The 13,889-nt window shown below is 36.5% G+C and overlaps 1 protein-coding gene across 1 annotated transcript in view; it reads left to right on the forward strand.

Annotated features, from left to right (window-relative positions):
* The window catches only part of SERPINI1 (serpin family I member 1), a 229,498-nt gene that overhangs the window by 168,262 nt on the left and 47,347 nt on the right, over window positions 1-13,889 (forward strand). Inside the window, exon 6 of the mRNA XM_053710113.1 lies at window positions 12,279-12,376. Within this exon, the coding sequence (XP_053566088.1) occupies window positions 12,279-12,376 (98 nt within the window). The remainder of the gene's footprint in view (window positions 1-12,278; window positions 12,377-13,889) is intronic.

Raw genomic sequence — 13,889 nt, forward strand, 5'->3', positions numbered from 1 at the left:
TCCAACCATTTTATTTTACCTGAAAATATTTTTGATAGAAGATTCTTTCCTCTTGCCTCTTTTGGCACTACTGTTTGGCCTTTCAGTGGCTCAATGTTTGGAATAGGGCGGTGAGGTAGCTCAGTTGGTAAGTGCCCTGACTACAAAAAGCCTGTTTCAAAGATTCAAGGTCACAGGTTCAAATCCTGGCAGGGCCGACTCAGCCTTTCATCCTTCTGAGGTCGATAAAATGAGTACCATTAAATTGGGTGATAATAACAACTATTAAGAATTCTGGGAGCGGACTTCTTGAGCAGTCAGATTTTTCATTCCGGGGAGTAGGTTGTTCTCTAGGTTATCCATCATATAGGGGGTGCTGGAGTTGGAGATGGCAGTACGCCAAGCTTCCAAGTTATGTGAAAGATCTAGAGATCAGCAGGCTGCGTTGTTCATTTCCCTGACACTTCTGTGGAACTTTAGTCTGACATCCCTGTTCCTCAGTTTGCTCTCCTTCCATGAGTCATTGCTCATTTCATAGGGGACTGAGCATCAGTATTTTAATAGTTCCTGCATAGTCTCATAGGATCTGGTAAACAGATCTGGCGGAGTTGTATTGCTTCCACCTTGGTGGTTGTTCTTGAGGAAGGACCCTCTAATTCAGGGTTCATTCTTTTCTCCAACTTTTGTTTTTCTCTGAAACTTTCTGGTTGGAGTTGGAATGCTTAGTTCTGTCTAAGCATGTTTTTTCTGTATTGTCTTTGAGACCAGGATTCAGGCCCGCAAGCCTGTTACTGATTACTATTTCCATAAGGTATGGCGTTAATGCCTGATTGTTGTGACATCACTTTGATTGATCCCATCTAAGAATCTGCTGTTATACATATTCAGATAGTGGACCGGGGGCCTTGTGGCTCTGTCTCGGTGGATAGATTTAGATCTGTCGACTTGAGATTGTTCCCTGTGGATCAGAGAGCGAAATTAGTGGTAGAAGCGTTCGCTTAAAGGGACAGTCAACACCAGAATGTTTGTTGTTTAAAAAGAAAGATAATCCCTTTATTACCCATTCCCCAGTTTTGCATAACCAACACTGTTCTAGAAATACACTTTTTACATCTGATTACCTTGTATCTATGCCTCTGCAAACTGCCCCCTTATTTCAGTTCTTTTGACAGACTCGCATTTTATCCAATCAGTGCTCACTTCAGGGCTTCACGTGCATAAGCACAATGTTATCTATATGAAACACATGAACTAATGCCCTCTAGTGGTCAATATACATTCAGATTAGAGGCAGTCTTTAATGTCTAAGAAATTTGAACCTCCTAGGTTTAGCTTTCAACTAAGAATATCAAAAGAACAAAGCAGAATTGGTGATAAAAGTAAATTGGAAAGTTATTTAAAATTACATTCCCTATTAAAATCATGAAAGGTTTTTTTTTTTGGACTTGACTGTCCCTTTAACTTGCGAGAGACAGCAGGTTTTTTTCTCCTAAGGGGAAATATTGTTTGGGAATTCTTGTTCCATCTCTGTGTCCTCATTCTTATTCTTGAGGAATATGTGTGCACAATTTTGATGTTGTGCATGTTTAATTTTTTTCTTCTGTTTTGTTTGTTTTCTCTGTTCTGGAAAACGTCTGCTACTTCTCTTTCTCTGGTTGAGAAGTTTAATTGTTTGCTTTTCAGACTGCGGGGCTGCAGTCTCCTGAGAGAGTTATGCCTCATTGCTCGTGGGCTGTCTCTCTTTTTCTTGGGCTTTCAAACATTTTTTTCAAAAATTAGATTTTTACTTCTGCTGAGGATTTTTGCTTTTGGGAGTGAGTTTATTCAAATGATGGTGCCGTCTGTTTAGGTTACCTGTCTTGTCACTCCCTAATCATCTGTGTCCTCTAGCTTAGGTATTGATTCCCAACAGTAATTGAAATTCTTCAGATTTTGCTCCAGGATTTAAAGATTTTGTACCGTCTACTATATCTGAAATGTTGGCGGCCATACCCCCTCCAAGTAAGTATAAGAAGGTGGTTACTGATAATCCTTCCTCACTTGAGTAAATCTGTTAAATGTTCCTCTTTTTTTTTTTTATTTAAAATTTGAACACCATTTTCTTTTTATTATTTTTTGCTATTAATAAAGGTGTAATTATTTTTGCACTTCTCGTCTCAGTCTGATTCCTGGCACCCTGACACCTTGGTGGTTTCGTCTGGCCTACATTTTTCCTCATCTTGTTACTAAGGTTAATAGCCAGGATCAAGCAGGAGGTGTCATCAGAGTATGTGTGTATGTATATATGTGTATGTGTGTGTATGTATGATCCACCCAGCTAGAGACAACTACCTGGGTGCAGATATGTAACCAATATGTAATCAAAAGAAGTGCACTCACAGGAATATTTGGGTCTAAAAAGCCAAAATTTATTTTAATGTTTCGGGGAAGTTTGCATCCCCTTCATCAGAACATCAGACCCAAATATTCCTGTGAGTGCACTTCTTTTGAATGAGAATAAATATATTTATATATATATATATATATATATATATATATATATATACACAAACACACACACACACTCATAGATATATATATATTACAAGTATTATCCGCACCTCTCATATGAAGGAAGTCAAAAGTAATTATTTTTTTTATTATTATGAACAATTAAAATCAATGAAAAAAATCCACAGTCTTATCCCTTGATCGCTGGCATGTACAAAGACTCCAACCAGACTGCTATTTGAAGCTAAATGTTTATAATTAGACAACTGATGTAATTAATCCTTAAAGGGACATATTCTTACATTCTATGGCTAACATTGAATTCTTGTGTGTATTGTTTATTTACTTTATACATGTATAAATCGAATTTCGACTTTTCATCATTGATAAGAGAAGAAAGACAAAAAGAATAAAAAACAATTACTAGCATCATTGTATAAATAAATAAATAACTCAAAAACTCTTATTTTAGAACTTTTTTCAAAGTAATATATTTGTAATATTGACTTAATAAAATAAATTGACATCCATAATTGAGTTTAAATCATTTGGGTATTTAGATTGTAACTTAAAAATCCATAGAACCTTTCTCCAACAGTCATTCCCTATCTCTACCCCTTCTATGTCTAGGAACATGATCAATTCCTTGTATTTGTAAAATGTTTGGCAATTGGAGTGTTACTGAAATAACTGAATGGTCTAAGACTCTATATTTCTTAGTGTCTGTTTGCTATAGACTGAGAAATTAATTATATATGATCATTATACCATTGCTAAAACAACCAATGTTATGGTGGCCTAGGACTTTTGCATAGCACTGCTTAACAGACCTCATAGAATGGATGAATGCTAGCTGTCTCAAAGTGAACCCGGACAAAACAGAGTTACTCTTGGTGAGGGGACCCCGGGCATCAAAAATATCCCACGATCACTCAACTGGCCTGGAGCTTGGAGGCTCTGAACTCGTTAGTTCAGCAAAGGTATGAAACATCAGAGTGCTGATTGACACTGGACTATCTTTTAAACAGTACATTTTCTCTGTAATAAAATCTGCCTACTTTCAGCTGAAAAACATAGCCAGGATCCTACACTTAATTCCACCGGATGATATGCCAACATTAATCCATACATTTGTATCCTCTAGACTAGATTACTGCAATGCACTTTACTTGGGCCTCCCAAAAAAAGAACTCCATCGCCTTCAGACAGTACAAAACGCAGCAGCCAGACTATTGACCAATCAAACTCGCTCCTGCCACATAACACCTGTTCTCCACTCCCTGCATTAGCTTCCAATTAAATGGCGAACATATTTTAAAATTGGCCTGCTGACCTTCAAAGCCTTAAACAACCAAGGCCCACAGTACCTGAAAGAGCTCCTGGCACCCTACATCCCATCCCGTTCACTTAGGTCAGCCAACACATCCCTCCTCTCAGTGCCAAGAATAAGGACAAACTCAGGCTTAAGAGCATTCGGCCACGCTGCCCCTACTTTCTGGAACTCTTTACCGTGCGCAATCAGTTAGGCACCGTCCTTACAGACTTTTTAAAAAAAGCTAAAGACCCACCTCTTCCATCAGTCATTCAGTCCGCTTATCTGACCTTCAGAAACTCCTCTAACTTTTATGTCTTATGTTGGTATATTTGTAAAGTGCTTTTAGTCTCACAGGGAGAAAAGCGCTATATAAATTGCAAATTATTATATTATTATTATTATTATTATTATATAGGAATATCGATTTATAATTACATAAAACATATTCTGCTATGTGCAGAACATTGGAATGACAAATATGTTTACATGTTCATCTACTTAAATGCAAAGGGCTCCAATACACTTACACATATAGATACATATGTACACAAATATAGACATAATATATCTGTCTGTAAATACATATATACACATATAAATACGCATATACTGTACTTTGTAATGTATTTTTTATGTGTTTTGTGCAACTTTTTAGTTTCGTGTAACATTTAACCAGAACTCTGAAGTCGCAGTAATCATTCTAGCATAAATCAAGTTTGTGCTCAACCAATCGCGTTTACTTTCAACTCGTAATACCAGCGCTAAGCCTGATGAACGCAAACACCTGCGATAAACCCCTTGTTGCTCGCTCAGAAAGATAGTACAGTATTATAATGAGAAAGGTAATAGTTGTTGTATTGACTAACCTTTGCTTTTTAGAACACAAGCCAAAGATGCAGGCATAGGAGATTGTATGGTAATTCTTATTAAAAAAAAAAAAAAAAAAAAAAAAATTTGAATATAAATAAGTCTGGATTAAGGAGTATTTCTGGATTTGGGGATCTCTACCTGAAAATACTGTAAATACTGAGCAAATAGAATTGTCAGATCTACATAAGTTGTGCACACCTTTTTTATATATATAAAAAAAATGTAAATTCAAATAAATAAATGTGAGTTTTGTCAATAGATCATGCACACCTAATTAGGTCATCTCTGAACTGATCGTTCTTTAAAAAAGAAAAAAAATATGGTGTAGTGTCAGTTCCCAATCTAGATCTTTCTGTAACAAAAAAAAAACTCAGTCTGGAGCAAGACTTCCAGATTAAAGATTTCTCAGCATTATCCATGCAGGAGCTGTTGTTTTCAATACTGCCAAATAAAGGCAAAAAACTTCAGTTTGTATTTAATAATAATAAATGTAAAGATTAAATTTAAAATAGACCAGGGAATGGAAGGAGCTGAGTACATCTCAAATATTCAATGTTGATTTTTAAAAGTTAAATTTATGTCTTTGCATGTATTTAATACTTATTTAAAGGGACATAATACTCATGCTAAATCACTTGAAACTGATGCAGTATAACTGTAAAAAGCTGACAGGAAAATATCTCCTGAGCATCTCTATGTAAAAAAGGACGATATTTTACCTCACAATCTCCTCAGCTCAGCAGAGTAAGTTCTGTGTAAAAAGTTATACTCAGCTGCTCCCAGCTGCAGGTAAAAAAAAATGAAGCCAATTAGCATCAGCAGTGCTGAGTTCATGAACTCTTTTACTGTGATCTCATGAGATTTGACTTAACTCTCATGAGAATTCATTGTTACACTGAATAGGAAAATAACATGAGTGCACAAGGCTCATCCTTTCAGCTGTCCCGGGACAGACATACTAATATGCTGCTTAGAAATCCTTTACAATGGGATGTGGCTACTGAGGAACTTTTGAGGTAAAATATCTTTCTTTTTTACATAGAGATGTTCAGGTGATATTTTCTAGTCAGCTTTTTACAGCTATGCTGCATCACTTTCAAGTGTTTAAACATTTGGGTATTATGGCCCTTTAAAGAGACCTTAAACACTTTGAGATTTATAATTTTATATTACAATCATATGTATAAAAAACTCTGCAATATACTGATATATATTTTATGTATTTCATTCAATATTGGTCTGATGAAGGGGTGAACACTCCGAAACGTCACTGGTTTATATGGAATAAAACACTTTTTTTCTTTCATGTAATTAGCAAGAGTCCATGAGCTAGTGACGTATGGGATATACATTCCTACCAGGAGGGGCAAAGTTTCCCAAACCTCAAAATGCCTATAAATACACCCCTCACCACACCCACAAATCAGTTTTACAAACTTTGCCTCCCATGGAGGTGGTGAAGTAAGTTTGAGCTAGATTCTTCGTTGATATGCGCTTCGCAGCAGGCTGGAGCCCGGTTTTCCTCTCAGTGTGCAGTGAATGTCAGAGGGATGTGAAGAGAGTATTGCCTATTTGAATTCAATGATCTCCTTCTACGGGGTCTATTTCATAGGTTCTCTGTTATCGGTCGTAGAGATTCATCTCTTACCTCCCTTTTCAGATCGACGATATACTCTTATATATACCATTACCTCTACTGATTCTCGTTTCAGTACTGGTTTGGCTTTCTACTACATGTAGATGAGTGTCCTGGGGTAAGTAAGTCTTATTTTTGTGACACTCTAATCTATGGTTGGGCACTTTTATATAAAGTTCTAAATATATGTGTTTAATCATTTATTTGCCTTGATTCAGGATGTTCAACATTCCTTATTTCAGACAGTCAGTTTCATTATTTGGGATAATGCATTTGAATAATCAATTTTTTCTTGCCTTAAAATTTGACTTTTTTTCCTGTGGGCTGTTAGGCTCGCGGGGGCTGAAAATGCTTCATTTTATTGCATCATTCTTGGCGCTGACTTTTTTGGCGCAAAAAAATTTTCTTTGTCATTTCCGGCGTCATACCTGTCGCCGGAAGTTGCGTAATTTTTTTGACGTTTTTGCGCCAAAAGTGTCGGCTTCACCGGATGTGGCGTCATTTTTGGCGCTTAAAGCATTTAGGCGCCAAATAATGTGGGCGTCTTTTTTGGCGCTAAAAAATCTGGGCGTCAAACTGTCATTTAAGGAATTTGATCAATTTTGCTTTATATGTTGTTTTTTCTATTACATATTGCAAGATGTCTCAGATTGACCCTGAATCAGAAGATACTTCTGGAAAATTGCTGCCTGATGCTGGATCTACCAAAGATAAGTGTATTTGTTGTAAACTTATGGTAACTGTTACTCCGGCTGTTGTTTGTAAAGAATGTCATGACAAACTTGTTAATGCAGATAAGATTTCCTTTAGTAATGTTCCATTACCTGTTGCTGTTCCATCAACATCTAATATTCAGGGTGTTCCTGTTAACATAAGAGATTTTGTTTCTAAATCTATTAAGAAGGCTATGTCTGTTATTCCCCCTTCTAGTAAACGTAAAAAGTCTTTTAAAACTTCTCATTTTTCAGATGAATTTTTAAATGAACATCATCATTCTGATTCTGATAATGATTTTTCTGGTTCAGAGGATTCTGTTTCAGAGGTTGATACTGATAAATCTTCATATTTATTTAAAATGGAATTTATTCGTTCTTTACTTAAAGTCTTAATTGCATTAGAAATAGAGGAATCTGGTCCTCTTGATACTAAATCTAAACGTTTGAATACAGTTTTTAAACCTCCTGTAGTTATTCCAGAGGTTTTTCCCGTCCCTGATGCTATTTCTGAAGTAATTTCTAGGGAATGGAATAATTTGGGTAATTCATTTACTCCTTCTAAACGGTTTAAGCAATTATATCCTGTGCCATCTGACAGATTAGAGTTTTGGGACAAAATCCCTAAGGTTGATGGGGCTATCTCCACTCTTGCTAAACGTACTACTATTCCTACGGCAGATAGTACTTCCTTTAAGGATCCTTTAGATAGGAAAATTGAATCCTTTCTAAGAAAAGCTTACTTATGTTCAGGTAATCTTCTTAGACCTGATATATCTTTGGCGGATGTTGCTGCAGCTTCAACTTTCTGGTTGGAAGCTTTAGCACAACAAGTAACAGATCATAATACTCATAGCATTGTTAATCTTCTTCAACATGCTAATAACTTTATTTGTGATGCCATCTTTTATATCATTAGGGTTGATGTCAGGTATATGTCTTTAGCTATTTTAGCTAGAAGAGCTTTATGGCTTAAAACTTGGAATGCTGATATGTCTTCTAAGTCAACTTTGCTTTCCCTTTCTTTCCAAGGTAATAAATTGTTTGGTTCACAGTTGGATTCTATTATTTCAACTGTTACTGGGGGGAAAGGAACTTTTTTACCACAGGATAAAAAATCTAAAGGTAAATTTAGGTCTGCTAATCGTTTTCGTTCCTTTCGTCACAATAAGGAACAAAAACCTGATCCTTCCCCTACAGGAGCAGTATCAGTTTGGAAACCATCTCCAGTCTGGAATAAATCCAAGCCTTTTAGGAAGCCAAAGCCAGCTCCCAAGTCCACATGAAGGTGCGGCCCTCATTCCAGCTCAGCTGGTAGGGGGCAGTTTACGTTTTTTCAAAGAAATTTGGATCAATTCGATTCACAATCTTTGGATTCAGAATATTGTTTCACAAGGGTACAGAATAGGCTTCAAGATAAGGCCTCCTGCAAGAAGATTTTTTCTTGCCTGTGTCCCAATAAATCCAGTGAAGGCTCAAGCATTTCTGAAATGTGTTTCAGATCTAGAGTTGGCTGGAGTAATTGTGCCAGTTCCAGTTTTGGAACAGGGGCTGGGGTTTTACTCAAATCTCTTCATTGTACCGAAGAAGGAGAATTCCTTCAGACCAGTTCTGGATTTAAAAATATTGAATCGTTATGTAAGGATACCAACATTCAAAATGGTAACTATAAGGACTATTCTGCCTTTTGTTCAGCAAGGGCATTATATGTCCACAATAGATTTACAAGATGCATATCTGCATATTCCGATTCATCCAGATCACTATCAGTTTCTGAGATTCTCTTTTCTAGGCAAGCATTACCAGTTTGTGGCTCTGCCGTTTGGCCTAGCAACAGCTCCAAGGATTTTTACAAAGGTTCTCGGTGCCCTTCTATCTGTAATCAGAGAACAGGGTATTGTGGTATTTCCTTATTTGGACGATATCTTGGTACTTGCTCAGTCTTCACATTTAGCAGAATCTCATACGAATCGACTTGTATCGTTTCTTTGAGAACATGGTTGGAGGATCAATTTACCAAAGAGTTTGTTGATTCCTCAGACAAGGGTAACCTTTTTAGGTTTCCAGATAGATTCAGTGTCCATGACTCTGTCACTGACGGACAAGAGACGTCTAAAATTGGTTTCAGCTTGTCGAAACCTTCAGTCTCAATCATTCCCTTCGGTAGCCTTATGCATGGAAATTCTAGGTCTTATGACTGCTGCATCAGACGCGATCCCCTTTGCTCGTTTTCACATGTGACCTCTTCAGCTCTGTATGCTGAACCAGTGGTGCAAGGATTATACAAAGATATCACAATTAATATCTTTAAAACCGATTGTACGACACTCTCTAACGTGGTGGACCGACCATCATCGTTTAGTTCAGGGGGCTTCTTTTGTTCTTCCGACCTGGACTGTGATCTCAACAGATGCAAGTCTGACAGGTTGGGGAGCTGTATGGGGGTCTCTGACAGCACAAGGGGTTTGGGAATCTCAGGAAGCGAGATTACCAATCAACATTTTGGAACTCCATGCGATTTTCAGAGCTCTTCAGTCGTGGCCTCTTCTAAAGAGAGAGTCGTTCATTTGTTTTCAGACAGACAATATCACAACCGTGGCATATGTCAATCATCAAGGAGGGACTCACAGTCCTCTGGCTATGAAAGAAGTATCTCGAATACTTGTATGGGCGGAATCCAGCTCCTGTCTAATTTCTGCGGTTCATATCCCAGGTATAGACAATTGGGAAGCGGATTATCTCAGTCGCCAAACATTACATCCGGGCGAATGGTCTCTTCACCCAGAGGTATTTCTTCAGATTGTTCAAATGTGGGGACTTCCAGAAATAGATCTGATGGCTTCTCATCTAAACAAGAAGCTTCCCAGGTATCTGTCTAGATCCAGGGATCCTCAGGCGGAAGCAGTGGATGCATTGTCACTTCCTTGGAAGTATCATCCTGCCTATATCTTTCCGCCTCTAGTTCTTCTTCCAAGAGTGATTTCCAAGATTCTAAAGGAGCGTTCGTCTGTTCTGCTGGTGGCTCCAGCATGGCCTCACAGGTTTTGGTATGCGGATCTTGTCCGGATGGCTACTTGCCAACCGTGGACTCTTCCGTTAAGACCAGACCTTCTATCGCAAGGTCCTTTTTTTCCATCAGGATCTCAAATCCTTAAATTTGAAGGTATGGAGATTGAACGCTTGATTCTCAGTCATAGAGGTTTCTCTGACTCAGTCATTAATACTATGTTACAGGCTCGTAAATCTGTGTCTAGGAAGATATATTATCGAGTCTGGAAGACTTACATTTCTTGGTGTTCTTCTCATCATTTTTCTTGGCATTCTTTTAGAATTCCTAGAATTTTACAGTTTCTTCAGGATGGTTTGGATAAAGGTTTTTTTCTGCAAGTTCCTTGAAAGGACAAATCTCTGCTATTTCTGTTCTTTTTTACAGAAAGATTGCTAATCTTCCTGATATTCATTGTTTTGTACAGGCTTTGGTTCGTATAAAACCTGTCATTAAGTCAATTTCTCCTCCTTGGAGTTTGAATTTGGTTCTGGGGGCTCTTCAAGGTCCTCCGTTTGAACCTATGCATTCGCTGGATATTAAATTACTTTCTTGGAAAGTTTTGTTTCTTTTGGCCATCTTTTCTGCTAGAAGAGTTTCTGAATTATCTGCTCTTTCTTGTGAGTCTCCTTTTCTGATTTTTCATCAGGATAAGGCGGTTTTGCGAACTTCATTTAAATTTTTACCTAAGGTTGTGAATTCTAACAACATTAGTAGAGAAATTGTGGTTCCTTCATTGTGTCCTAATCCTAAGAACTCTAAGGAAAGATCGTTGCATTCTTTGGATGTAGTTAGAGCTTTGAAATATTATGTTGAAGCTCCTAAAGATTACCGAAAGACTTCTAGTCTATTTGTTATCTTTTCTGGATCCAGGAAAGGTCAAAAGGCTTCTGCCATTTCTTTGGCATCTTGGTTAAAATCCTTGATTCATCATGCTTATGTCGAGTCGGGTAGAACTCCGCCTCAAAGGATTACAGCTCATTCGACTAGGTCAGTCTCTACTTCCTGGGCATTTAGGAATGAAGCTTCGGTTGATCAGATTTGCAAAGCAGCAACTTGGTCTTCTTTGCATACTTTTACTAAATTCTACCATTTTGATGTGTTTTCTTCTTCTGAAGCAGTTTTTGGTAGAAAAGTACTTCAGGCAGCTGTTTCAGTTTGATTCTTCTGCTTATAATTTCAGTTTTTTTCATTATAAGATTTAAACTTTATTTTGGGGTGTGGATTATTTTTCAGCGGAATTGGCTGTCTTTATTTTATCCCTCCCTCTCTAGTGACTCTTGCGTGGAAGATCCACATCTTGGGTATTCATTATCCCATACGTCACTAGCTCATGGACTCTTGCTAATTACATGAAAGAAAACATAATTTATGTAAGAACTTACCTGATAAATTCATTTCTTTAATATTAGCAAGAGTCCATGAGGCCCACCCTTTTTTGAGGTGGTTATGATTTTTTTGTATAAAGCAATTCCTTATTTTATATGCTTTCTCACTTTTTTCTTATCACCCCACTTCTTGGATATTCGTTAAACTGATTTGTGGGTGTGGTGAGGGGTGTATTTATAGGCATTTTGAGGTTTGGGAAACTTTGCCCCTCCTGGTAGGAATGTATATCCCATACGTCACTAGCTCATGGACTCTTGCTAATATGAAAGAAATAAATTTATCAGTTAAGTTCTTACATAAATTATGTTATTTCACCTGTATCAAGTCCAGTGAGTGCTTGTGTTATAACTTGGATATTTGAACTTTCTATAGCACCCTGGCAGAATTGAAATTTACTGTTCTTGGGAGTGCACTTATTTCAATGGATTATATATATATATATATATATATATATATATATATATATATATATATATATATATATATAAGAATTATGTGTGAATGGAAACTTGCTATTATCGTGTTGCTTAAGGGTGCTCTGGTATCAGAACACTGGAAATCCACTTATTTAATAAAATCTATATAAGTGAAATTGTAACTGGTGCAGACCCATATTATATATAAATATATATATATATTCCCTGATTATCTCAGTAATTATCTAATTAGGTGCTTTTTGTAGATTGTCACATAATATTGTAATTGACAATTTTATTTGTTGACTTTTTACACGAAGGTTTGCACAATGTATGTGGGGTTTTAGTTTAATTTTGATCTTGGAATGAATAATGCCTAACATAAATTATAGCTAAAACCATTCCTTAAACATTTTTTTTGTAGGTTTAAAGTTGAAGAAGCAGTAAATCTGAAGGATGTTTTAAAACGACTAGGTATCACTGAAATCTTCAGTGGACAAGCTGACCTCTCTGCAATTTCTGGTAAAACAATGACACACCCATATATTAAATTTATTTGCTTTTTTTAACCTTGCAAATTAGAAATAACTGACCTTGTGGTTTCTAAGTAAGTGGCTGAGGTAGAGTCTCAGAAAATTGCAATTTCAGCAAGATTATCTTAAAAAAAAAATAATCTATCAATACTACTGAACTTTTCTTTATTAATGGGACAATGAACATATGCTTTTTTATTTTTACCTTAATCGTTGCAATAAGTTAGTAATCCTCTAAAAAAATAAAAAAATAATCTCTGAATGTCCAGTATCTCACTCAATATTCTTTGATGAGTTTGTTTCCTTTCCATTCTCAACCAACCCCCCATCCAAAAAGTTCTGTCAGCAGATGGTACAGCCAATCAGAAGTCATACAAACCAAGCAATTTCCTATTGAGCCTTAAAGTGATTGTAAACTTTAGGTAATCAAATGCCATAAATGTAATCTTTGTCAATAAAGTGTTCTTTATTTTTTTTATTCTTTTATATCTGTGGAAAGGGTTAAATCCATGTCTGTATTAATGCTTCTATAACAATGTTATGCTGGCCCACTGGGATGAACTTTTTTTTTTAATGAAAATTCCAATAAACATCCAATCGGTGTGTGTGTCATGACACTCTTGAAGCCCAGCCTGTTGAAAGCCCTTAAGAAGCCTATGTAGAGAGTGGGTGAGACTGCTCTTTGTCACAGCCTAACAAAAAGAGTAAATGAAAGGAAAGCGGAAGATCAGAAGATACCAAGTAGGATTATAAATCTTTTATTATAAAATGACATATACTTTTTTTTTTAATTATGTGGTTTTGCTTGTACACAAATATATATATATTTTTTTATTGCAGCATTCTTAAAGTGAAAGTAAATCCTAGCATTTTACAAACGCTAGGATTGACTTTTGAAACAAATAAAGGGGACTTTCATTCATGTAGAAAGCTCCTTTATTTGTTTTAACCGATCACCGTTTTTAGCTGCTACAGCAGCCCACGGCTAAAAAAATGTTTTGCTAAGTGGTGACTTTTTCACCTCTTAGCCAATATCCGTGTGTTAGATCCGGCTTGGCGCCCATGGGCTTACCGCATGGCTACTGGCTAAGAGGTGAAAACATAATCTCTTAGCAAAAAAAATGTTTCGCCGTGGGCTGCTGTAGCAGCTAAAAACGGCGATCGGTTAAAATAAATAAAGGAGCTTTCTACATGAAGTATCTTATTGTTTCAAAAGTCAATCCTAGCGTTTTACTTTCACTTTAAGGTCTGAAATTTACCATCACTTTAATACTTTCTGTGAGAAAAAGCTTGAAGTTTTGTATGTCAGCTGATTTCTCTCCAAGCCAGACAGCTTTATCAGTGTGATTTACTATTAAACAAGCGATCCCTAATGGTTCATTTTGACTCAATGTTATTGGGACTATCTGCGAGTTTAGTTTTGTGATTTGTTACCAATAATGTTGTTTCAGTTTCTTTGCTTATGTGAATGGGATTGTATTATTATTATTTTCTTTATCTGA

The sequence above is a fragment of the Bombina bombina genome, chromosome 4 (assembly GCF_027579735.1).
Source record: "Bombina bombina isolate aBomBom1 chromosome 4, aBomBom1.pri, whole genome shotgun sequence".
Classification (NCBI taxonomy): Eukaryota; Metazoa; Chordata; class Amphibia; order Anura; family Bombinatoridae; genus Bombina; species Bombina bombina.